Here is a 27055-nt window from a genome sequence, read left to right as displayed (position 1 = left end):
CTGTCCCGGACCCGCCGGGACAGACAGTGTAGACGAGTGCCGGGAGAGACGTCGGGGGCGTCGCGCAGCAACGCCCCTAGCTTCCGTCCCCACGGCATCGTCAGCAGGCATCGGGGCGTTGCTGGGCAACGTCCCCGAGCGCCTCCGTCGGCGCGCCGGCGCGCTGACGTCATGCGCCCGGCAGTGCAGCGCACGTCAGCGTCGGCGGGGATTTTGAATAAAGAGCCGGCGTCTGCCCAGGACAGGCGCCGGTTATAGCTTTTGCACCTCAGGGTCTCAAGTGTTCCTGGTTCCCACCTACCCGCTACTCCTGGTTCCTGTGCCCAGTCATCCTGCATCCTGTCGTTTATTCCCAGCCGTGTCCTCCGTTCAGTCTCCTGTTCTCCTGGTGTCCGTGTGTTGTCCTTTATCCGTATCCTGGTTCCCGCTGCCTGTTGCCTCCTCGGTGCACAGATAAGTGGGGTCTACCCCCAGACAGCCCTTACTCGTATTTTGATATTGATAGAACACCTCTGTGTATTGTTACACCTGTTTGGGATATTATTGTGTTTCATCTTTGCGTATTGTTACGTCCACACTGTTGTCCACAGAGCAAGGGTGACCTCGCCCTTCTTGGGTTAGTTAGCTATCCCCTTGTTCATCCTTGGCATTGGTGGCGGCGTTGTCAACCCTTAAGACCTGGTGGCATCGGGGGCGGAGCCTGACTAACGGGCTCTGTCGAACGCGGCTATTATAGGCGAAGCCTAGCTCAAGCACGCATCCGCCAATCTCATTCGGTGACAACGGAGTCAGGGTTGGCGAGGACACCCAGTTATCATAACATTATAACCGGCCAAACTATACTCTGGGACTGTTCGTTGCCCCTACAGCTCAGAGGTTCGGTAGTCGTTGTGAGCCCCAATCATGGATCCGACACAACAGGCTGCTGCCCACTCCCTTGCAGGACAGATGCACACGCTGACGCAGAAATTACAAGAGCTCACTCTACGGGTAAACTCACACGAGGAACGGTCACAGTCTAGCTCCTCCTCCGGTAGGGGTCTGGAGCCTAAGTTAAATCTCCCTGACCGTTTTTCAGGTGACCGGTCCCAGTTCTTTAATTTTAAACAGTCATGCAGGCTCTATTTCAAATTACGCCCAGTGTCATCCGGTTCTGAAGCTCAACGGGTAGGAATGGTTATATCACTCCTGCAGGGAGATCCTCAGTCGTGGGCCTTTGGCCTTCCTGATGGTGCTGAGGCTCTCTCTTCAGTGGATGCATTTTTCTCAGCTATGGGGTTATTGTATGATGACCCGGACCGGACGGCCTCGGCTGAGTCAAATCTTAGGGCCTTGCGTCAAGGGCAGGACACAGCTGAGGCATACTGTACTCAGTTCAGACGTTGGGCTATTGATTCTGGCTGGAACGACCCAGCGCTTCGTAGCCAGTTTCGGATTGGTCTATCCGAATCCCTTAAGGATGCATTAGTGCATTACCCTACTCCTAAAGACATAGATGGGATCATGCAGTTAGCCATTAAGGTGGATAGGAGATTTCGGGAGCGGCAGAGGGAGAGACGGTCTGGAGTGTTGCCTTCCTTATCTGCAGACGAGTATACCGAGGTACCCGGAGACGAGCCTATGCAATTGGGGGCCACTCGACTATCTTCCTCCGAAAAGAACCGCCGACGTCTCAAGGGCCTTTGTTTGTATTGTGGGGGTCCCGGTCACCTTGCTGTTGCTTGTCCGCTGAAGGCGGGAAAAGACAGGGCCTAAGTGATACTTGGGGGGTTCACTTGGGCCTGTCGAGCTTTTCTCCCTCAGATTCCGTATTGATTCAGGTATCAGTCTCTGTGACCGACCGTTCTTGGAACGGATCTGCCTTTGTGGATTGTGGGGCGGCCGGTAACTTCATTGATGAAGGCCTGGTGCACCGATTGGGCCTCATGCCCATACCCTTGGCCAATCACGTCTCTGTATGTGGGTAAGATGGCCGTCCACTGTCCAAAGGCAGTATATCTTTTAGGACTCCCTCCCTTCGTCTGTCGGTGGGGGCTCTTCACTCCGAAGATATCACCTTTCTTATATTTCGCTGTCCTCTCACTCCTATTGTCCTGGGGCTGCCCTGGTTGAAAAAACACAACCCTGAATTTAATTGGGAAACTGGTGAGATCACTCGGTGGGGAAGGTCCTGTTCGGATGTTTGTCTCACTCTCCCTCTCCGTGTGATGCACCCTGATCTTCAAGCTCTCCCTCCTCAGTACCGCGATTTTGCGGATGTTTTTTCTAAAAAAGAAGCCAACACCTTGCCTCCTCATCGCCCCTTTGATTGTGCCATTGATTTAGTGTCTAATGCCAGACTTCCTAAGGGTCGTTTATATGCGTTATCCGCACCTGAGTCCCAAGCCGTGGACCTCTACATTAAAGAAAGTCTTGAAAAGGGGTTTATTCGGCCCTCAAAATCCCCGGTAGGGGCAGGGTTTTTCTTTGTAGAGAAGAAAGATGGGTCTTTACGGCCCTGTATTGATTACAGAGCCCTTAACAAAATTACGGTCAAAAATTCCTACCCATTACCCCTCATCTCCGTATTATTTGACCAGATTCGGGAGGCAGTGATTTTTTCCAAAATAGACCTCAGGGGGGCCTACAACTTAATCAGAATTAAAAGTGGAGATGAGTGGAAGACCGCGTTTAATACCCACTCGGGGCATTTTGAGTATCTTGTGATGCCTTTTGGTCTAGCTAACGCCCCGGCAGTCTTCCAAGACTTTATTAATGAGGTCCTTCGGCCTTTTTTTAGGGGGTTTTGCCGTAGTTTACTTGGACGACATTCTCATTTTTTCCAAGTCTCTTCCCGAGCATCGGCAGCACGTCCGCCTGGTGCTGCAGAAGCTACGGGAGAATCATTTATATGCCAAGTTAGAAAAATGTGAATTTGAAGTGTCACAAGTGACTTTCTTAGGGTATATCATTTCCCCTCAAGGTTTCTCCATGGATCCATCTAAGGTTCAGGCCATTCAATCCTGGGCTCGCCCAACCACGCTCAAAGCCATTCAGCGATTTCTTGGCTTTTCTAATTACTATCGCAAATTTATCCGCTCCTTCTCGGACATCGTGGCCCCCATAGTGAACTTGACCCGGAAAGGGGCTGACCCAGGACAATGGTCTCAACTGGCGATGGATTCTTTTGAAAAATTAAAGAAAGCGTTTTGCTCAGCCCCAATTCTGCACCACCCAGATCCCAGGCTACCCTTTTTAATCGAAGTCGACGCCTCTGATGTGGGTGCTGGAGCAGTCCTGTCTCAGAAGGGGCCACAGGATCTAAAGATCCATCCCTGTGCTTACTTCTCCCGCAAGTTCTCTCCAGCCGAGAGAAATTATGATGTAGGCAATCGTGAGTTATTGGCCATCAAATGGGCGTTTGAGGAGTGGCGTCACTGGCTTGAGGGAGCTCAGCATACCATCACGGTGATCACCGATCACAAGAATCTTTCTTATATTGAGTCCGCCAAACGCCTCAATCCACGACAGGCTCGGTGGGCACTCTTTTTCACCAGATTCCGGTTTATTATCACCTTTAGGCCAGGTTCTAAGAACGTGAAGGCGGATGCCCTCTCCCGCAGTTTTCAGACTTCCCAGGGATCTGAAGTTAAAGCATCCCCCATTGTCCCTGGCTCGGTCATCATGGCGGGCCTGACCCAAGATTTAGCCACCTTAGTGATTGCTGCCCAAGCGTCGGCTCCTCAACAGACACCACAGGACCGTCTATTTATTCCCCAGAAATTACGGGAGGCGGTTCTCAGGGATTTTCACTCGGCAAAAAGCTCCGGGCATCCAGGTATTGCCAAAACTTTGGAACAGTTAGCCAGGACTGTTTGGTGGCCCTCTATGAGGCAAGATGTCGACAGATTTGTGGCCTCATGTCTGGTCTGTGCGCGACACAAATCTTCTCGACAGTCTCCGATTGGTCCGCTGTTTCCCTTGTCCATTCCTGAAAAACCATGGTCCCATATTTCTATGGACTTTATCGTTGACCTTCCTCCGTCTAGCAAGTTCACCACCATCTGGGTTACTGTGGATAGATTTTCCAAAATGGCTCACTTTACTCCATTACATGGGCTCCCTACAGCTAAACTCCTAGCGAATTTATTCATCACCAACATTTTTAGGCTTCACGGACTCCCGGTTGATATTGTCTCGGATAGAGGTTCCCAGTTCGTGGCCAGGTTTTGGAAGCAGTTTTGTTCAGCCTTAGGGATTCAGGTCAGTCTCTCCTCTGGTTACCACCCGCAGTCGAATGGACAGACCGAGAGGGTCAACCAGGCTTTGGAACAATACCTCCGCTGTTTCGTTTCAAAGTGCCAGGACAATTGGGCTGAGCTTATTCCATTAGCGGAGTTTGCATATAATAACTCTTATCATACAGCTATTAAGAGCTCTCCTTTTTTCTGCAACTCAGGTTTTCACCCCAAATGTAGTTCTTTCATGCCCCCGGTTGATCCGTCAAGATCCTCGTCCACTGTCTCGTTTTTTAGGAAAGCCTGGAAGAATGTACACATAGCCCTTAGACAATCCTCAGCCCGGTCTAAGATTTTCTTTGATAGGCATAGAAGACCGTGTCTCTTTAAAGTGGGTCAGAGAGTATGGTTATCCACACGCCATATTAGACTTCGACAGCAATGCCCCAAGCTGGGTCCCAGGTTTATCAGTCCATTCCTGATTATCGGACAAATCAACCCGGTGGCATTCAGACTTCAGCTTCCCAGGTCTCTGCGCATCAATAATGTCTTTCATTGTTCCCTGCTCAAACCTGTCGTCGGAACCCTTCCATCCAGCTCTACACGTACTCAAAGACCTGTCTTGGTCAGGGGGCATAAGGAGTATGTGGTGGAACATATCTTGGATTCCAAGGTAGTCAGGGGTCAGCTCAAATTTCTTGTCCATTGGAAGGGGTTTGGAGATGAGGAAAGATCTTGGGTCCCAGAAAAGTTTTTGCATGCGCCCAGGCTAAGAGCGGAGTTTTTTAAAAAATTTCCCTGGAAACCGGGTTCTAAGGGTTCGGTGACCCCTCCTCAAGGGGGGGGTACTGTTACACTGCTGTCCCGGACCCGCCGGGACAGACAGTGTAGACGAGTGCCGGGAGAGACGTCGGGGGCGTCGCGCAGCAACGCCCCTAGCTTCCGTCCCCACGGCATCGTCAGCAGGCATCGGGGCGTTGCTGGGCAACGTCCCCGAGCGCCTCCGTCGGCGCGCCGGCGCGCTGACGTCATGCGCCCGGCAGTGCAGCGCACGTCAGCGTCGGCGGGGATTTTGAATAAAGAGCCGGCGTCTGCCCAGGACAGGTGCCGGTTATAGCTTTTGCACCTCAGGGTCTCAAGTGTTCCTGGTTCCCACCTACCCGCTACTCCTGGTTCCTGTGCCCAGTCATCCTGCATCCTGTCGTTTATTCCCAGCCGTGTCCTCCGTTCAGTCTCCTGTTCTCCTGGTGTCCGTGTGTTGTCCTTTATCCGTATCCTGGTTCCCGCTGCCTGTTGCCTCCTCGGTGCACAGATAAGTGGGGTCTACCCCCAGACAGCCCTTACTCGTATTTTGATATTGATAGAACACCTCTGTGTATTGTTACACCTGTTTGGGATATTATTGTGTTTCATCTTTGCGTATTGTTACGTCCACACTGTTGTCCACAGAGCAAGGGTGACCTCGCCCTTCTTGGGTTAGTTAGCTATCCCCTTGTTCATCCTTGGCATTGGTGGCGGCGTTGTCAACCCTTAAGACCTGGTGGCATCGGGGGCGGAGCCTGACTAACGGGCTCTGTCGAACGCGGCTATTATAGGCGAAGCCTAGCTCAAGCACGCATCCGCCAATCTCAGGGCAGGTTTGTCCTTCCCCAGCAAAACCCACCACAGAGCTGTGGGTCACTCCCTCATCTATGCTATGCCGGAGCTCCCAGGCCCAGCCACTGCCCCAGCCACCGGGGGTTGCCGAGCAACATCATGATGTCACAAATGTGAGACCGATATATGAACAGCTAGGGGGTATTTCATATGAGATTCTTTGGGCAGTAATCAATGAGGATAATTCGCCCTGTTTCACGGCGAATTTGTGCTATTTTCGCGTTGGAAGGTGATTTTTTTGGGGTCAGAAAGCGAATCACCCTATTCAACGTGCACTTCTCGCTGTCTTTCTAAGTGATTTTCGCCGTGTGTCGCCAGTGTCAAAAAATCAGGAATTTTTATTCTGAGAAGGGGCATGCTATTTTTATTCATGTGCTTATAGCACATGAATATATATTTAATTAAAAAATATATAATTTTTCTTACTCAGAGCAGCCAGCAGGGGGCCGGGAGCCGAGAGTCGCTCATTAGATATTCAAATATTCACTGCACCCGATCATTACATATGCACGATCGGGTGCAGTGAATACACGGTCCCCTGCTGGCTCACCCGGGGGGCAGCCTGTGCTGCCTGGCTCCCAGGGAGCCCACCTCCCCCCACATACGTTCTGGGGCAGGCAGGGAGACTTTCATCTCCCTGCCTGCCACCATCCTCAGGCTCCCTGCGGCGTCCGACGCAGGGGTTCATGCTCGCCGTCAGGGGCAGCGAGCCCCTGCGACGTTGAATAGGGGGGACAGCGAGGCTCCGGAACACGGCGGGCAGTGGCGAGTGTGCAGTGAATCCTAAACGATAAAGGATTTGCTGCACGCCGTCAATATTCTCATTGAATACAGCCCTGAGAGTCAAAATCCCAGGCCATTTTCGTTCCGCTCTATAAGAACTTGACAGTCGCAATTCAATGTTTCCACTGTTGAGTGTTGGAAAGTCCGAGTTCTGGTGAAATGGAGAAAACCAGCTAAGAATTTGACGATCTGCAGCAATTTCCGACAAAACAGATCCGACTAGTTTTAAAGTTAGATCTGTGTTGTTGGAAACTGTTTTCAATGCTGTCATAAATTGCAGCATTGAATATGCAGGGGATGGGGGGCACTATTTCCCCTGTCTGAAATAGCATACGGCATTGAATACCCCCCTTTATATCTTAATAAAGAGTCCATTATAAGTACATAAATAATACTTCTAGTGCCTCACTTATGGCTCAGAATCCCACGAGAATGCACAAAGACTATTCTTCAGAAAAACCACACCTTCCGCTGTCAATATCTGCCTTTAAGTTACAGATTTTAGTTGTCAGTTTATATAGTATTTATTTAGTCAGTCACTTAAATCCTTGTCACTGATTCATTACATGGTTACACAGGGCTTATACTGTTTTTTTATGTTCAAATGTCATATCTGTTTGATTTAGTGACATTTATGTGTATATAAAATGTAACAAGATATAAATTGCATATGAATGTTCAGTGGCAGTAAAACAATTCTATTGACTAACTTGTTACATATAACCAGTGTGTGGTTGTTAAAGAATTCAAAATTCAATTTCTGTTTTCTGTTATCCCGAGGATAGAAAAATCAGCATTCAGTTGGATTAAATTGAACCAGGCAGCGGAAATTATTCACTGTAGGGGGACCTTTGTTTTTGCAGTTAGCAATGTATAGAATAGGTGATTCAGTTTAGCATGTTATCTAATCTATGACTTGCAGGTGACCACGCTTTCTAGCTCTTCTGACTAATCATCATACTGTACACACACACATTTTAAGAATCAGTAGTTATATCATATCAATACATACATAGCAGGCATTCTGCCAATACTTGTTTTACAGTAAGTGCTTAATCAGGGCTTGATAAAGCTCTTAAAGTGGAACATATGTGAGCAGAACTTCTGCAGTGTATTGATATGCTGTATCGAACTACTGATACTTAAAATGTGTGTGTACAATATGTTGATTAGTCAGTAGAGCTGGAAAGCGTGGCCACCTTTGAATCTTATATTACATAGGTGTTGAATGCTGACATACTAAACTGAATAACCCTTTTATACATCGGTAACAGAAAAAACCAACATCCCCTACAGTGAATATTTATGAACTGCTTTAATTCAATCCAACTGAATTCTGATTTTTCTCAGATCACAGAAATTGATTGTTGATTTATTGTATATCAATATTTAATCACAAATCTGTCATGAGAGAATTTAGTTTGTTTTACTGCCTCTAAACAAATGGTTTATATAATACTTATCTGTTACATTTTATATATACGGTACATAAATGTCAAAAAAATTCAAACAGATTTGACATTGGAAAATAACAAGCCAATGATAAAAACTATTTCTAACTATGCAATAAATCAGTAAGAAGACATTAAGTGAAAGATTAAACAAATACAATATAAACTGCCACCTTAGATTTTAAGACAGATATTAACAACTGAAAGTGTGGTTTGTCTGCAGAATTGCTTTTGCACATAAAACAGATTGTGTATGATATATTTACATCATGAATGCTTACCTAAATCTATAAATTGTTTGGAAATGGTCTTCAGAGGACAACACTGCAGTTTTCATTCATAAAGAAAAGTAAGCTCTGGTCTTGCAACAATTTACAGATGTAAAATAAGCCATGCTATAGAAGCTTCATTGGTGTTCAAGATATTTTGCAGAATTATATGCAAAATTGTATTTGTGTCAAATTCAAATCCATCTACAGTATATAACTAAATGCACATGAGAGTTTTGGGGCTATATTTACTAATTTTTGATTTCAGGGTTTTGGTGATTTTGCATTTGATTATGCAATTGAAGATTTACTTAAGGAAACTGTAATGTCAATTTTAATATACAACCAAATTCCAATCAAAATCAAATATCAGCAAATTATTGGTACTTTCACATAGACAAATATGGAACCCCCTGATTTACTAACAATCAAATTGAAACAGGTTGGTTTTATAACGGGTATTCAAGCCCCAGAAAACACCAGAAGAGTTTTCTTTTCTTTTGGAAACATTTTCTTACAATCAGAAGCCATTATATTAAACTTCATTTGTCATATGCCAACAGGTTCTTGGGTTTATTTCTTGCTTAATTTGTTTACATTTGTCTGTCTTTACTTAGGGTCTTTCATGTTTTTTAAGCCCCAGTGATCTGAAGGGCCCCAGAGCCTTCATGCCCAAACACGGCCACAGCCTGTACTAGCTGGCCTGTCAGTGACCCTCACGGCCCGGCCATCTACTGTGCACCATCTGTGTGTGGCTGAGTCTGACTGACTTACTGTGTGCCACTGCTGTGTGCTGTGTGTGCGCCCTGCTGCTTGGCGCTCAGCTATCTACTCTGTGTGTGCATATGGCCTGGGGCCACAGGCGCACAAACGTACCCGCTGCTGGCACTGGCACTGTGGCCTCAGTCTCTGGCTCCTGTACTTGGCATTATTTTGTAAAAGTGACAGGCCAGCAGTACCCGGGAGCCAGCAGGAAGCAGCAGCCAGGAGCCAGGCCAGCAGGACTGAGAACGAGAGAAGTCAGCACCTGAAGATAGGATCTGGAGCAGCGAATGGTTGAATGAGGCTTATCCAGAAGAGGGTTGTGGGGCTTTGGGATTAGGATGGGGGCCACAGAAATATCATTGTACAGGGCCCCAATATTTCTGATGCCCGCCCTGGAGAGAACAATAGATTTTGGTGAGGTGTGTTCCAACTAAAATATTCACCCTGCATAGAAAAATATAAATGTATTTGCTCCCCTTGCATAGCAGCATGGTGTGTTCCAGACATAAAATACAGTACTTGCTTTATTTGTTTTACTTACTAACATGAATCAGGCTCTGAGGGCAGTATTCAATGAGAAAATTCTCTGTGCATGGAGAGCGTTTTATTTCGCTCTCCATGCACTCTCCGTGTTTTTGCGGAGATTCTCCATGTTTGGAGATTCTCCGTCACGGCACTTTATCCACTATTCATGCTCGCCGCCACTCGCAGCGAGTTTTAACCCCTGCAGCGGACGAGCGTCCGCGGCAGGGAGCTTTCAGGGAGCCGGGGGACGGAAGCAGCCAGAGAGATTAAAGTCTCCCTGGCTGCTCCAGAGGAATGTGGTGGGGAGGGGGGCTCCCCAGGACCCAGGCAGCACAGGCTGCCCCCCCCCCCCTATAGCCAGCGGGGGACCCAGTATTCACTGCACCCGATCGTGCATATTAACGATCGGGTGCAGTGAATATATGAATATCTAATGAGCGGCTCGAGCGCTCCGGCCCCCTGCTGGCTGCACTGTGTAAAAAAAAATATATATTAAAAAAAATATATATTTTTTTAATTAAATATATATTTATGTGCTATAAGCACATGAATAAAAATAACATGCCCCTTCACAGAAAAAAAAAACTGATTTTTTGACACCAAAATTAAAAAAAAAACCTTTTAGTTTAAAAGTTCACATTCCAGCTCCCCATCAAAAGATGGAGAATTGCTACACGGAGAGACACGGAGAAAATCACTTAGAAAGACGGAGAATATTTCACATTGAATAGGGTGGTTCACTTTTGGAGAGCAAAATGCTCCGTCCAAGGCGAAAAAAGCAAAAATTCTCCATAAAACACGGAGAATTTTCTCATTGAATACTGCCCTTAGTGTGCTAACATTTCTAAAAATGAAAAACAATCAGATTCTGTCTATAATGTTCTCCACAGACACCACTGGGGAAGGATTTCCAAGGCTGCTGTATCCTATGTAAGAATGAGAGTTACTGCTTGGCTGGCATCCCACGTCATTTCTCCAGTTTGCGGAATCTCCTGGAGTATTATAAAGCTCATAGATTATTCCTTGGTGGTGTCTCTACCTGCCTCACTTATTGCTGCCCTCCACGAGCCAGAGGTACCTGTGTGAATATATCTTAATATGTGTAAAAATATTATAAAATAGATGTATATTAACCAGTTTTCAGTTGTTTGAATCAAAACATATACACAGTAAATCCAGGTGTTATTTCCTGAGACTAACAAATACACAAGGCTGCATATTTATGCATATCTATATTTGGTACATCTAACAGCAGTTTTAATATTGGAGCCGCTGAAATTATCTACAGTAAACATGTTTCTATGGACATAGCTGCTGGGTGAAATTATGTAAAAGAAGCAGAAGGTGTTGTAGTTGAAAGACGCCCACCGCATGCTTTTGTGATCTGTTCCTGCATTCAAAGCTGCAGCATTGGATCATCTGCATGAACATTGGACATTTGAGTAACCTATTTCTGTGTTCATGTTGCCAGGGCCAATGAGGGCATATCCAAGGATGCTGCCATAGGCCATGGCATGCTCAGAAAATTGGGCCAACACTCCCCCTTTTTCTGGTAGCTGCCACCACTATCCCTGCCCTCAAATGTCAGTCATGCTGTGGATTTGGTCGGCACTTCAACTGTCATCGCAGACACATATCTGTACAGATCCTGGGCAGATCAACAAAATTCAAAGATATATGTAAACTATTAGGTTTGCGTACATCTCTGAATTAAGCCTTAAATCTTTGTAGACAGTGGAAAAATGACAGCATCTGTGATTCATCTCTATGGCATCAAATATATGAAGATTAAAATACACATATAATAAATAAATAAATATACTGTAGAGTAAACTGCATAAAGGGAGATAATAAAATGTAATCAGTTTTTAATTTGTAAGGATAAACTTATAGTAAGTCAAATAAACAAAAAGTAATTATAGAATTTCAGGATAAAAGACATAGGGGTTTATTTACTAAGATGGGAGTTCTATTGAAGATGTGATGTTATCCATAGCAACCAATCAGAATGTACTTGTTTATTTATCACCTTCTAGAAAATAATAGATAGAATCAGATTGGTTGCCCATAGCAACATCTCAACCTCAATAGAACTCCCATCTTCCTAAATAAGGGTGGCATCCGCGATACAGTAAATTTTGGCTCTTATTGCATACATAGAGCTATAAAGACCATATAGGCTTGCCTACCCATCCAGAATTGGGGGAAGTCCCCTGCATTACCGCTAGTGTCCTTCAACCCCCTCCCACCACCTCGGCAAGAGGTCCTAGGTACCAAATGATGCAAATCGCGTCATTGTAGCCTTGCCCACCGCAGTGCAATATCAGTAGTTCCGGCATTGCTTGGTGGGGACGTAGCCACGATGAGGTGATTGTGCTGGCCATGCCCCAAACACCGATTTACCCTCATAGCTCTGACCCCTTTCTCATCATGCTGGCGGCCCCGCCCTCCTGCCTCATGGAGCTGGGGGGCGCCAGGAAGCAGGCTACCCTGATACCATCAGCATGTACCAAAAAATTTGCAAAGGACAACCCTCTCGATGAGAGATGTCCTTTGGGTAACAGGACTTCCGGGTTTGGTCCCTAGGAGTCTTTCTGCACATGAGCAGACTGACTGGGGTGCTGGGAGCAATCTGATTGTACGGCAAATTGTGAAAAGGAGCTCATAGGCTTCTATTGGATGAAAAATGAATAAATAAATCATAGGATTATTATTATCATTATCATTATGTCTGTTTTCATTAGAAATACATTGAAGTTTAATTAATACTGTCACTTTGTTTCCTATTTAGAGAAATCAAATCTTTTAATACAGCGTGACAGTTGTCCTCAAAGAATGTTATCAGCTACAAGACAGATAAGAAACATTCCACCGTTGACATTTCACAAGATCCATCTCAAAGACATCACCTTTGTGAGTAGAGAAGAGGGAAATATCTTTAAATATGCCACTATCATTAGAGAATATAGGTTGGGTCATAAATTACAGGTCTTTATAATGGTGATTTCATCATTTACAGCTGGAGAGTCAAGGGAAAGGCTCCTTCACTAAGATATTTCATGGATTGCGCAGAGATGAAGATGGAGAGGAAGAGCGTGAGGTGGATGTATTGCTCAAAGTTCTTGATGCCTCTCACCAACATTACCAAGAGGTATGAGTAGCATTTCAAAGCTCCTGTTATCCCATAGACAACAGATACTGTACTCTGTCCATTTATTGGCATGGCACTCCAATAACAAACTCAGGGGCTGAATCAATAGGAGTTGAAGAAATGCAACAATCGCAATCAGGCAATTTTCACACTTCTGCGCATGTTCAGCTCCCGCAGTGCTCATGAGAGAAGTTCAAAGTGCAATTGTAACCCGGAAGTAGGCGTTTGCAAGGCAGCTGCATAACAACACATCACCCAAAACATGCTGTTGGTTATCCTGCCTTTCCAGCCATGCTGCAATTATAAGGGTCTAATCTAATTCTGCTATGTGATCGCAATTAATTTTCATGCTGGGCGGCCCCAAGTATGTAAGAGAAAGCAGGAATATTCTGCTTTTGTAGCAAAACAGCAGATGATACTGAATCAGACCCTTAGTCCATGAGAGAAAGAACAATAATTCAATTATTACAAATTGTACCATATTTTATGGTATTTTTTTAAAATATCCCCACTATAAACTAAGAGCCTGACTTAGACTTAGACCTGTTCACTAGGCAGCATATATTCAGAAATTACGCCCCAGCCGAATGCATGCCCCCCCCCCCCACCTGCTGAGTGAATCGCCGCACTAGCATGCGAGTGGATGTGTACGCTTACACATCCAGTCGCATGCGGCTGCAAGAAGGAGATATGATTCGATGGTCGCTCACCATCAAATGATTTCTCTAGCCTTCGCTCTGAAAAGTAAGTCTATACCTACTTTCCAGATGTTCGCTGTCCAGTGAATCAGGGGCGAGCACAGACATCAAGTGACGTCAGCTGCCTGCCCCAAGCAGGCACTGACATGCCTGTGTTTGCAAGGGTATGCCCAGCATTTCTATGGGCGCACTCATAATACACTGGGCGGTCCCCTGAGTCCACCCCCTGCCCGCCACCTGTCTGCCCATCCTAAGGGGTTTGCCCCCGGGGCTTGCACATGTGCATAGTTGTGTATGGGCAAACCCCAACAATCGGTTGGGTTAGCGATTTCGGTCCTCACCAAGCTGGTCTGTACCCTTTCTAAGTGTAAGGGACTGTGGTAGCCATAGTTGCCATCCATGCAAATTACTTTCCAGGTATTTTGGAGGACTCTGGGGAGTCTTACACCGTCAAATGATAAATGGAGGGGAAGATCTCTTTCTCCAACTAATATGCCTCCATAGGATTGAAGCAGTTCACATCTTCTGAAGATGGTGTACAGTAATAGGGGCAAACACAAAAAAGCTCTACTTTTATGTGTTTGGTGCATAGAGGTCAGAATGAGGTCTCAATTGGCTGAGAGAGCTCTCAGCCAATCACCGGCTGCCCATTCATTTGTATGGTTTTTTTTCTATGTGCGCCCGCTGTCCAGCTTCCCCTACCTGGTCCTCTCGCCACGTTCACCACCCACTGCCTCTCTGCGTCCCATCTTATCTTATGCGTAGGCAGTCCGACCTCCCAATTCTGACCTGATGTGCACGGGACCGCGCATCGGATTGGACGGAATCACTTAGTACAAAAAATGACACAAGTAACTCGCGCTCACAAACAGAGATTGCTGCTGGAAATACCACAGAATTGGGATACCACACCCAAAAGAAATACCACAAGACAACAAGATGTGGATCTCCACAGCGCTACCTCCGGAAATGTTTCTTGATTCCTAAATAAATATGGATCAAGACTCCAATAATGTGAGAAAGACAAAAATAAAACAGTACAAATTTTCGATTAGTGAAGGTCCATAGACTAGATCTCAACTTCTTCCAAATCTCAAAGTGACTCACCTAGTCTAGCTAGGAGATGTTCCCATAACGGTTTCTTTATAGGTTATATATAAGAAATGGCGACTCACCAGAGGGCAGTGCCCTATTTTCATCCAAAGGTATCTTTTATTTTCAATCCAAAGCGACAGGACAATATGGGTCATCCACAAGTAACGATTTTAATCCTTAAAAACAGGACGTTCACCCTCCCACTGCACAAGAACGTTCCTCTCCCACCCGGAATGGAAGAGATAAAGTCCAGGTAGTGTAGATGACAGCACACCAGTGGATAGGGGGTCAGTCCAGAATTGAATAATCCTTTAAAACACCAACGCGTTTCGAACTAATACAGTTCTTCCTCAGGGTGAAGAGTATAAAAACAAAGTGTACCCGGTGGGGTATTTATACCTAAACAGTCCCGGTCTTTACTAAAACATGGATTCAACACTAAAAATCATTCAATATAAAACCATAATTTTCACAGCATTACGTTATTAACATGAGTACAGTACCTAAAAACATATACATACATTTAATCAATCACATATACAAGAGTTAAAACCTGTGTAAACGGCCTCACACATTGTTGCTGGGTAGTCCATTGCATATATTACTATTGCCGGCTGCTTGGCGCCGTGTCCGGCAGGTTTTTCCGTCACTTCCGGGTCCGGCTTCTGATAACTTGGAACGCAACTTGCGTTCCAGACGTACGGACATCACTTCCGGTATGGCGTACTTCCGGACTTTGAGCCGCACGTAGTGTGTGGATTTGGCCCGCAATGTTGATCTCAGGCACACAACTGTACCCTCATAGGGGATATTCGCCAGCTTGTTGTATTTTAACAGGATTGCCCCATAGTTAGATCCATGTGAACATACGAACATTAACAGAAAAAGGAATAATTAGAAATTCAATTCATCACTCAAATTACGTAAATACATAAGGAATACTAGGCCAACAGTGACATCTAGTGGTCATTTTTAATAATAACAGGAGTCTGAGAGATAAAATAGCAAAGTTCATAGAAAACATTTGAGCTCAAATTCTACATTCAAACCCCTGGGTGTTAATGTTTTAAGCTCATAAATAAGCTTCATTTCTGTCTGTGATAGCCTAAGCTCTCTATCATTTTTCCTCCAATTTGCTTGCACAACCCTAATACCACAAAAAGAAATTATGTGGCTAAGATCACTTCCATGTACATTTTTAAAATGAAGGGACACATTATGGGTCTCTACTCCCTTTCTAATGTTTCTGACGTGCTCTGCTAAGCGAATTTTCAGGGCTCGTGTGGTTTTACCCACATATTGTTTATCACAAGAGCAGGTCAGCAAATATACACGAAATTTCGTGTCACATGTAATGAAATCCCTTACTTCAAACGTCTTGCCTGTCTGATTGGACTTATACGTGGTTAATTTCGTATCTTTGGATTTGCAGATTCTACAGACACTGCAATTGCCGCACCTATGGAATCCTTTAGTTTTGATGCTGTTCCCAATCTTAGGAGTATTGATAGCACTCCTTACTACCATGTTCTTTATGTTATCTGCTTTCTTATAGATGAACTTGGGGGTAGAACCTTTATGCTTTTTCAGAAGTGGATCCCTCCCGAGGATTCTCCAATGTTTTTTAAAAATACTCTCAATTTGTTCATGCTGGGAGTTGTACTTGGTTATGAAGGGGACCCCTCTATATCCCTCTTTGTTCTTTGGTCTGGTCTTTTTGATGACTTCCGTTCGGTCTAAGCGCTCCCCTTCTTCCAGAGCCTTCTCCACCAATACAGGGTCATATCCTTTTGATATGAACTGCTCCTTCATAGTATTTGCTTGTTCTTTATAAACTTCCTTATCGGTACAATTCCTGCGAATCCTGAAGAATTGGCTCTTCGGGACCCCCTGTTTCCAGTTAGTATGGTGGTTACTATCGAATGGGATATAGGAGTTACAATCGGTACTTTTTGTGTACCCCCTGGTTTTTACAGTTCTTTCCTCCACATATATGCTGAGGTCCAAGAAGTGTACCTCCTGTTGGCTACTATCGAATGTTAATTTGATAGAGAGAGTGTTCTCGTTCAGGTGTTCACAAAAAAGGTCCATTGATGTCTTCTCACACCTCCAGATGAACAGAACGTCATCTATATATCTAGACCATGACACCAGGCTGGCACCATATGGGTGGCCACTCCAAACTGAAGTGGCCTCCCACCATGCCATGAAGAGATTGGCGTAGCTTGGTGCCAGCCTGGTGCCCATGGCCGTACCAGTCAATTGTAAGTAGTATGAACCCTCATACCAGAAATAGTTGTTCATCTATAAGAAAGCAGATAACATAAAGAACATGGTAGTAAGGAGTGCTATCAATACTCCTAAGATTGGGAACCGCATCAAAACTAAAGGATTCCATAGGTGCGGCAATTGCAGTGTCTGTAGAATCTGCAAATCCAAAGATACGAAATTAACCACGTATAAGTCCAATCAGACAGGCAAGACGTTTGAAGTAAGGGATTTCATTACATGTGACACGAAATTTTGTGTATATTTGCTGACCTGCTCTTGTGATAAACAATATGTGGGTAAAACCACACGAGCCCTGAAAATTCGCTTAGCAGAGCACGTCAGAAACATTAGAAAGGGAGTAGAGACCCATAATGTGTCCCTTCATTTTAAAAATGTACATGGAAGTGATCTTAGCCACATAATTTCTTTTTGTGGTATTAGGGTTGTGCAAGCAAATTGGAGGAAAAATGATAGAGAGCTTAGGCTATCACAGACAGAAATGAAGCTTATTTATGAGCTTAAAACATTAACACCCAGGGGTTTGAATGTAGAATTTGAGCTCAAATGTTTTCTATGAACTTTGCTATTTAATCTCTCAGACTCCTGTTATTATTAAAAATGACCACTAGATGTCACTGTTGGTCTAGTATTCCTTATGTATTTACGTAATTTGAGTGATGAATTGAATTTCTAATTATTCCTTTTTCTGTTTATGTTCGTATGTTCACATGGATCTAACTATGGGGCAATCCTGTTAAAATACAACAAGCTGGCGAATATCCCCTATGAGGGTACAGTTGTGTGCCTGAGATCAACATTGCGGGCCAAATCCACACACTACGTGCGGCTCAAAGTCCGGAAGTACGCCATACCGAAATTGATGTCCGTACGTCTGGAACGCAAGTTGCGTTCCAAGTTATCAGAAGCCGGACCCGGAAGTGACGGAAAAACCTGCCGGACACGGCGCCAAGCAGCCGGCAATAGTAATATATGCAATGGACTACCCAGCAACAATGTGTGAGGCCGTTTACACAGGTTTTAACTCTTGTATATGTGATTGATTAAATGTATGTATATGTTTTTAGGTACTGTACTCATGTTAATAACGTAATGCTGTGAAAATTATGGTTTTATATTGAATGATTTTTAGTGTTGAATCCATGTTTTAGTAAAGACCGGGACTGTTTAGGTATAAATACCCCACCGGGTACACTTTGTTTTTATACTCTTCACCCTGAGGAAGAACTGTATTAGTTCGAAACGCGTTGGTGTTTTAAAGGATTATTCAATTCTGGACTGACCCCCTATCCACTGGTGTGCTGTCATCTACACTACCTGGACTTTATCTCTTCCATTCCGGGTGGGAGAGGAACGTTCTTGTGTAGTGGGAGGGTGAACGTCCTGTTTTTAAGGAATAAAATCGTTACTTGTGGATGACCCATATTGTCCTGTCGCTTTGGATTAAAAATAAAAGATACCTTTGGATGAAAATAGGGCACTGCCCTCTGGTGAGTCGCCATTTCTTATATATAACCTATAAAGAAACCGTTATGGGAACATCTCCTAGCTAGACTAGGTGAGTCACTTTGAGATTTGGAAGAAGTTGAGATCTAGTCTATGGACCTTCACTAATCGAAAATTTGTACTGTTTTATTTTTGTCTTTCCCACATTATTGGAGTCTTGATCCATATTTATTTAGGAATCAAGAAACATTTCCGGAGGTAGCGCTGTGGAGATCCACATCTTGTTGTCTTGTGGGATTGGACGGAATGTCTGCACATGCGATTTGGGACAATTTCACTGCCCGATCCATATGAATCAGGTGAACTCGGGCCCAAGCCGCATTGTGTATGGAGGCCTTTACAATGCATAATGTGGTGGCAGCCCTATTACTCATATTATATACCAGTGCTATTGTCATAACTTAAGGCACTTGCCAAGAGGAGGGGGGGATTCTGGCAAACAGAACACCCCCCCCTGCATTTACCAATGTATGGAGATGCCTATATATTATACCCCAGTTTCTTGTAAATCAGCTCCAAATTGTAATTTTACAAACACAGTTGATAGTTTATATTGCTATGAGCTTATTTGTATCTCCTCTGTAGTCTCAGGGGGAATTTACTAAGATGGGAGTTCTATTTTGCATGGGATGTTGCTATGGGCAACCAATCAAAATCTACTTATTAGTTAGCACCTTCTAGATAATAATAGATAATAGATGATAATAGATAGTATCTGATTGGTTGCTAATAGCAACAACCTATGTAAAATAGGACTCCCATCTTAGTAAATTTCCCCCTCAGTTTGCTATTGTACTATGCTATGTTATTAATGCATTTTTTGCTTTTGCTATTGTACAGCTTTGCACTAAATTAAATGTAGTAATGAAGCTAACATGACATTACCATATTCTTTCTGGATTTGGGAACAGGTATTACTGCCTCCATGGCATGCCACATCCTTTTTCACTAGTGTATTCCTTTTCTCGACATGAGTTTTTTTTTTTTTCGGTGTCTATTGACATAGGTCGACACCATATAAGTGTACCGAGTTCCCTTGCATGGCTTGCTGTACTTGCCATGAATCAGATGCTATTATATTCTCGCTCTGTCCACTGGGATGGTAAAGGATGAACAAGTCGGTAAAAAAAACATGAAAAACTCATGTCGACCTTTTTCCATTCCGAAATTTTTCATGTCAATGCTTTGACCATGTCGACCCAATGCATATCGATCTTTATCATGTTTTGATCTATTGCCTGTTGACCAATTGTGGTTGACCTATTGACCTAAACACTCTCTACTAAATTACCTCTTACTCTTTTTAGTGTCTGGTTTTCTTATACTCGCCAAACCTACACCAAGCTCTTCTTCCCCTTGTTAGTCCCATTCTCCTCCAAATAACTCTGCATTCTTTAGTCTTTTCTAGAAGCAGCCAGTATAATCAACCAGCTCTCGCACAAACACCAAGTTCTGCTGCACGGAGTCTGTGTGGGAAAACAGAGTGAGTGCTTTATATTCTTTATGTTATGTTGCATTGTGCATTGTTATTGTTTGCTGCTAATACTTTTACATAAACTTATAATGACACTGCAGGGCTGAGTCTTACACGCATTGCCGTGAATGGGGCACTGTAACACTCTGGGCGAGATTTATTGTGTTGACCGTTTTTCAGAAAATGCGATTTTAACTCAAATCGCCGTGTATCGCCATTTTTTAAAATCAAATTTTTTTTCCAGAAATCGCGTATTGAATGGCTGGCGCAAAGCCGCATGAAAAGTGCGATAGATGGCAATAGACGGCGATAAGGTGCGAATTGAGTCGATGTAATAGGCCATAAAAGTGCGATTTCCGGGTTCGGTCATGTGCGTATTTGCGGACAACCGGAATGCGATTTACACCAATACACCTGATCAGCCCATACAACATGCTAACCTATTGGCCCACCTTAGTCCCTTGCAATACGCATCACACCCCCTATATAAAGGGGCGCAGATGCCATTTTACCCTTTGAAAGGGAGTAAGGCGTTTGAGATGGAGAGGAGAGGAGCAGTTATAAGGTGCAGAGGAGGCAGAGGGACAGCCAGCTTGGGCCCAAACACCCCAACCACTGGGAGAGGTAGGGGAGTAAGAGGCAGCACTGCCAGAGGCAGGAGAGGGACAGCCAGCATGCTCCCAGCAAGAGCTGTGCCAGGGAGAGGCCACATGGTGGAAGCTGAGCAGGTGGCTATGGAGGATGAGGAGGAAGCAGGCACAAGCCATGTGTCCTCACAGGAGGAACAGAGTGCCAGGCACACAGAGGAGGAGCTGCAAGAGGGTGATTTCTCAGAGGTGGACTGGCCTGTGCAGGAGGCAGATGAAGCAGACTTGGAGGTGCTGGGGGGAAAAGCAGGACAGGAGGAGGAGGAGGTGGAAGAGGGTGAGGCTAAATATGTGTAGGAGGAGGATGATGCAGCTCGTACAGCTAGTGGGAGGAAAGTCAGGTTCTCTTATGAGGAGAATATGGCCCTGGTGCGTGCACTCTTGCCCCTGTATGACCGCCTACTTGGTCCTCACTATCACCGCACAAGTGTGGCAAGAAAGAAGGGGATGTGGGACAATATCACCTCCGCGGTAAATGCAGTTAGCACACACAAGAGGAGTGTGCGCAACGTCAAAAAACGATACAATGACATCAAGCGCCTCCTCAAAGCCAAGCTTGCCCTGGAGAAGAAAGAGGCCTGTCGCACAGGAGGTGGCCCTAGGCAGGAAGTCCGCTTTAAGGCCTATGAGAGGCTGCTACGCCGAATCATCCCACCAGAGGTGCTTCCCGGCATCCACATTGCCGACACAGACAGGCCCCCCACTGCACCGCCAACTGGTAAGTGTCCACACATGTCAACTACACATTTTGCTATGTCATGTGCGCATGCTATTATGGTGGTATGCTTTATGTGTCCTAAAGATTGCTGGTTGTGGAACTACATATCCAAGCAAAATCACATTTTGCTAGCTTGCATTGCTAAATAATGGACTGTGCATTTTGCTGGGTGATGTAGTTCCACAGATCCAATTAATGTGTGCTGTCCTAATCACTGTAGGGCTGCAGTGTATTTGACTGTTAATCCATATCAATCCTCTGGGTAGTTGGAAAAGCACTTTACAGTCACTTTTACATGTGTAATCTGCTGGTCTTTCCTGTTATTTGCAAGTGGATTAAAAATATCGTTCACAGTCATAATACTGAAATAACCACTTCAGTTCAAAGTCTTCACATTCCTTATGTAATCATATCAGAGTAAAAAAGTTGATTTTGGTAAAGTTTTTATCAGCATATTTGAAAAAGTGACAGTTAGGTGCAAATGATCATTATGGAAAATTTCTTCTTCTTTCAAACAGCTCCATCTCTGGAGTCCCAGCCTGCTGTTGAGCAACATCAGCCACATCCGATTGTTCACACTGCCCAGTCTGCAGGTGAGATATCATACTGTTACACAAACACATTGCACATTTCACACATGGCTGTCCCCACCACAGTAGCCTGTGCCAATGCATAATGCATGAGCAACACCTAACCATTCCAACTAAGGTAACATGACCCACCATACACCAATCTGCATAGCATACTTACCACTCTTTTCTCATTTGTAGGTCCTTCACAACCGATGCCTGAACCTACGGATCCCATGCAAAATATGGACGACATGAGTGAAATCATCCTTGAGACGGTGCCATCGTTGGAACCTGCACAAAACCAAGCACACCCTGTCAATGAGGCCCCGTATACGCAGTCACATAGGCAGCAGGCCCCAATCATTGCAGCCACCAACACCCCCACTAGTGCGGAGGAGTTGGCGCAATCCATCCATCTTTTCAAGGGGAAACAAATAGCTTTTATGGAGGTGCAGACCACCCAACTAGAAACCGTTAAGGGGTATGTGCGTAACATAGCTCTGCAAATGAGACGAATTTCTCAAAGTGTGCGGGCTAATGTAGGGACACAAATTCGTCTTGTCTCCACATTAGACACACGCTTAGCAGAAATTGGCAAAGCCATTCAGGGCCAAACTAGTAATTTTAGAGCACTCAATGCCAATATGGTTTAACAGACCCAAGCTATTAATGGCCAAACAACTGCGTTGATGTCCCTAAAAACGCAACTCAGCCTCAGTTTAACTACTTTGTTAGGTCAGCACCAAACCACATCTACCCAAAGTAGTAGTGTGTCCTCCACACCCATGAGTGGGTCCCCCACTACTCCCCCACGGCGTAGTGTCCGTACTAGGGGTGGTGGTGCCACTAGTGGAAAGGGTGCTAATACCCGGCCTGTATTCAAAAATGAATAATGTTGTTTGCATTTACATGTGTATCATGTTCTTTCTTTTTTTCCTTCACTCATGCAGTGAATGTTAATGAATTTTTTTTATATGGTATGGCCTATGCCTAAATGTTTCAGCAAGTAAAAATTATTTGCATCCAGCACACTTGTTGTCATTCTTTACAAATGATTACCCACACTGTTCTTTTATGTATTGTCAACTAGTGACATTTTAGCAGCCACGGGACTTTGGGTTGTGTGTGCTTATTTGTCATGGAATTTTAAGGAAATAGTCACATTTGAAGGGGATAAGCATTGGGAATTGCATACTGTATGTAGGCGCCACTTGTTTTGATACATTTCAACCACCTCAGATCAATGATCCATGTCACCTCCATCCATTAAGCCTATGTTAATTTGTATTTGCCAACATTTTTACACACAGAAAACTACAGTACTTACTTGACATTGTTATAGGTGTTATCATGTTGCCAGGCATAAAGTATGCTGTGGTGGGGTAGCTTGCAGGTGTTGGCCATTATTGTTGGTCTGCTTCTGGGCAATTAACATGGACAGGGAAAAATGTAATGTTACCAATGTATGTGTGTTACAGGTTCCCCTTTACTATTCATTGTACACACAAAAATTACCTGTGAAATGCTGCAGGATCATCTGTGTACGAACCACATCCCCCCTCCGTGTACTTCCTACTACAACATCAGTAGTTTGAGCTTCCTGCATGACTGCTGCAGTGGCCACATCTACATAATTTGGTTGACCCAAAGCTATGTTATGCAGCATGCAGCAAGCCTGGACAACCAAAACCACTTTGGCAGGGTGGTATAGCAGTGTACCTGCTGACCTGTCCAAACACCGAAATCGGCTTTTCAGCACCCCAAAGGTGCGTTCCACTACATTGCGGGTAGCAATATGTGCAGCATTGTAGCGGTGCTGTGCAGGGCTTTGTGGGTTCCGCAGAGGTGTCATGAGCCACAAATGACACCCATATCCTGAGTCACCTAACGTGTAAAGGGATTTGTGTGGTCACATATCATGTGGGTAATTGGTACATAATAGTAGCAGCCTATACTATATTGTTTCGCCTGGTATAAACAATTACAACAGAAATGACTCTTGAATAGAAGGTTACACACATGGATGTTAAAGGAAAAGACATAGTTAAGCAAACATCATGTAAACAGTGGTAAGTGACTTACCAAGTAGCCAGCCCTCTGGCATGGTGTGGTTGTGGAAACGGTCCCAGAGAGCTGAGTGCCGCAGGATATAGGCATCATGGCAGTTCCCGGGATAGCCTGCAACCACACTGAGAATTCTGAGGTTGGCATCGCAGACCACCTGCACATTGAGGGAATGTCTGCCCCTGCGATTCACCTAGACATGCTCCCTCACATGCGGGGCCCGAATCCCAATGTGGGTGCAGTCTATGGCTCCCAGCACATTTGGAAATGCTGAGAGCCGATAGAATGCCACCTTCAGGTCCTGCCACTCGGACTCACAACGTGGGAATGTGATATATGTGCGACACAGCTTCTTTAATGCATTTAACACTTGAGAAAAATGTTTAGAGAAAGTGGCTTGTGACACCCCCAAGGCCCATGAGCTCACAGACTGAGTGGAGCCTGTGGCAAACAAGTGGAGGGCACACATTAATTTCTGCAGCCCAGACACTGCATAGTTGGCCCCCCCACAAGGGTCCAAATCATCTCTCACCTGCTCATATAAGTTCAACAGGTTCTGTTGGTTCAACCTAAACATGTCCACCACCTGTTGATCAGAGAGGGAGTCCAGGTACACCCTAGCACGGTACCGACGAAAAGCACGGAGTGGTCGGGGTACCTGGATCTGGTGGGCAGCATCATCCCTCCTGCGTAGCTCCTCCAAACGCCCCAGCTCACACACTAGCACCTCCAGTCCACTCTGCAAAATGTCCATCTCAAACAGCCTCACAGGTGTCCATAATCATGTGGGGGTATATGTAGGGGAGTTAGTAAGTGCTATGTGGGTCACCTGTGAGAGATTTAACCGTTTCTACGCTCAAACACTGGCGAGTTTAAGCAAATCTCCACCCTGTACTTGGTCTATTTTTTTTTTTAGAAAAAAATCGCATTTTGCTGGCGATTTCCAAATGCGGCAGACATTAAATTAGCGATTTGTATCTTTTTCAATGGGAAAACATCTGGATGCGATGTTGTAAATCGCCACCTCAGAAAGTGCGAATTAGCGGCAAAAAGTGCGATTTATGCCGCAAATCGCCAACCATTATGTAGTCGATTTGGGGAAAAAATGAAAAAACGGCCGTTTTTGCGATAAAAATCGCCAAAAACCCAACATCGATCTCTAATAAATGTCACCCTAGATCTCTTAATGTTTTTGCTGCAGTATCAAATTGTTCAGATAACAATGAATTAATAAATTACATTTTTCATTTCCTCGTCTCTGTCAATTTGTTCACAATTTGTATATGAAATTCTAATATGCTTATTCTGAAGAAGGGTACCTCTAATAATGAGCGGTGCATGTATATAGGGGTAGTTCGTTCTAGCAACATTTTTGCTGGTTCAGAGGGTAACTGCCTGGAGGGAGATACAGGGAAAGTGTCAATAATTCTCATCAAAAAGTATCTGTCCCCAGCAGGCTGTACTGTGCCGGAATGTATTGGGTAAGAGGACACTTTGTAAAACAGAGAAGATTATATTTTTATTTATTTAGTAACAGTTTCTAATATAGAGCAGTAAATTCTGTTTCGCTTTATACACTGTTCCTAATTCAATTGGGTGCAATCCCCAACTCCAAATAATTGAAGGGCCTTAGATTTTATCACCCTCTTACAATAATGGTTAATGTTGTAATTGGTATCCAGACTGACTCATGATAGACAGTCATATGGTCGACCACTAATGGTTGACAGTCAAAAGGTCGACAGGGTTTAAAGATAGACACACACTAGGTCGACAGGGTCTAAAGGTCAACAGGGTCAAAAAGTCAACATGCATTTTTTTTATTAAGCATATTAAGCATGTGTGCTGCACTACCGCAATGTTATATGTACAGTATTGACCGTTGTCTGTGGCCTTATGACTCTTTTCATTACAATGTTCTTATATGCCCTAGTTGTAATGGTTCAGGAATTTGTGTGCCTGGGGGCCCTAGACCTCTACCTGAAGAGGAAGCAGCAGAAAGGTCCCATTGCCATAAGTTGGAAGCTGGAAGTGGTCAAGCAACTAGCTTATGCTCTCTGCTACATGGTAAGGCTGAGACATAAAGATGGTAAAGGTACAATCTTAAGAGCTAAAAAATCCAAAGAGGATATTAGTCACAATGTACTACAGTATGTTATACTTTGATGGACATTGTTCCTTTTTATTGAACATATTTCTTCTACATTGAGAAATGTTTATAATTTATTGTCTACTATTCAAATGACTGTCTCAATAAAAAATGTATATGAAAAAAGAGGATTTAGCTGATAGAACATGTATTGCTGCCATGAGTAGAAATACTCATTATGTTCCCTTAAAAATATCCAATCTCCTCATATAGATTTGATTATTCCATATGGAGTCTACCCCTGTGGATTGTGGTTATACATTTACACATTTTTGAGGCACATGCATTGGCATTCTATACACATTGTTGAGGCTTCTATCTCTGACTCTGGCCACATGTACGATTCTCATCCGATTTGCTAGCAATATGCGTGGCCATCTTCACTCTTTTTGATCTCTGTCAAACTCAGTTTTGCCTTTAGAACAGATCATCATTATTCACCTAATGATAGGCCAGGCTTTCAGGGCAACCCAGGGTTGCATGACAGAGTAATAGTTACATTTGTGTGCACACCTGTGCAAAATCTGTCAATCCAATCTCAGGCAGATTGGACAGATCACATCTGGCTTTATTGCATTCCCAGAAGACGATGACTCATCAACTGGCAACTTCTGACCAGCTTTCTGCCAAGCCCAAAAATATTTTTTATTAGGATTTTATCTGGCATCTCAGTCATTTTAGAAGTACACACCCAGGGATATAGGTCCTTTTATAAGACCATATCTTTTAGGGCACTGACTATTATTTAGTATCTGTTGTGAATAGTGAATCTGCTACTTGATAACATGACACAATAAAAAACATTTAAAGAACAGCATTTATGAATGCCACACCAATTGCATATACTGTATACAGTACATTGAGTAATAACAATAAACAATAGGGAATAAGTAGATCAAGTATCTTCAGTAATATTGATAACCTTGGCAAGGGAACAGCCATGAAGATTGGAGCTTGTTCTGAGCTTGTGTTTGCCATTGCGGTCAGCAGAACTTTTCAAGTCTGCTCAGTCCTCATATACTTTGC

The 27055-nt window shown here is 44.3% G+C and overlaps 1 protein-coding gene across 1 annotated transcript in view; it reads left to right on the top strand.

Moving 5' to 3' along the window:
* The window catches only part of JAK3 (Janus kinase 3), a 97342-nt gene that overhangs the window by 36371 nt on the left and 33916 nt on the right, over positions 1-27055 (top strand). The window contains exons 11-15 of the mRNA XM_083181765.1: positions 10557-10740; positions 12458-12579; positions 12686-12817; positions 19804-19888; positions 25814-25947. Coding sequence (XP_083037891.1) covers positions 10557-10740; positions 12458-12579; positions 12686-12817; positions 19804-19888; positions 25814-25947 — 657 coding nt within the window. The remainder of the gene's footprint in view (positions 1-10556; positions 10741-12457; positions 12580-12685; positions 12818-19803; positions 19889-25813; positions 25948-27055) is intronic.

Source organism: Crinia signifera, chromosome 1 (assembly GCF_055691185.1).
Source record: "Crinia signifera chromosome 1, ASM5569118v1, whole genome shotgun sequence".
Classification (NCBI taxonomy): Eukaryota; Metazoa; Chordata; class Amphibia; order Anura; family Myobatrachidae; genus Crinia; species Crinia signifera.
Note: the sequence above shows the minus strand (reverse complement) of the source record. Positions and strands in the feature narration are given on the sequence as shown.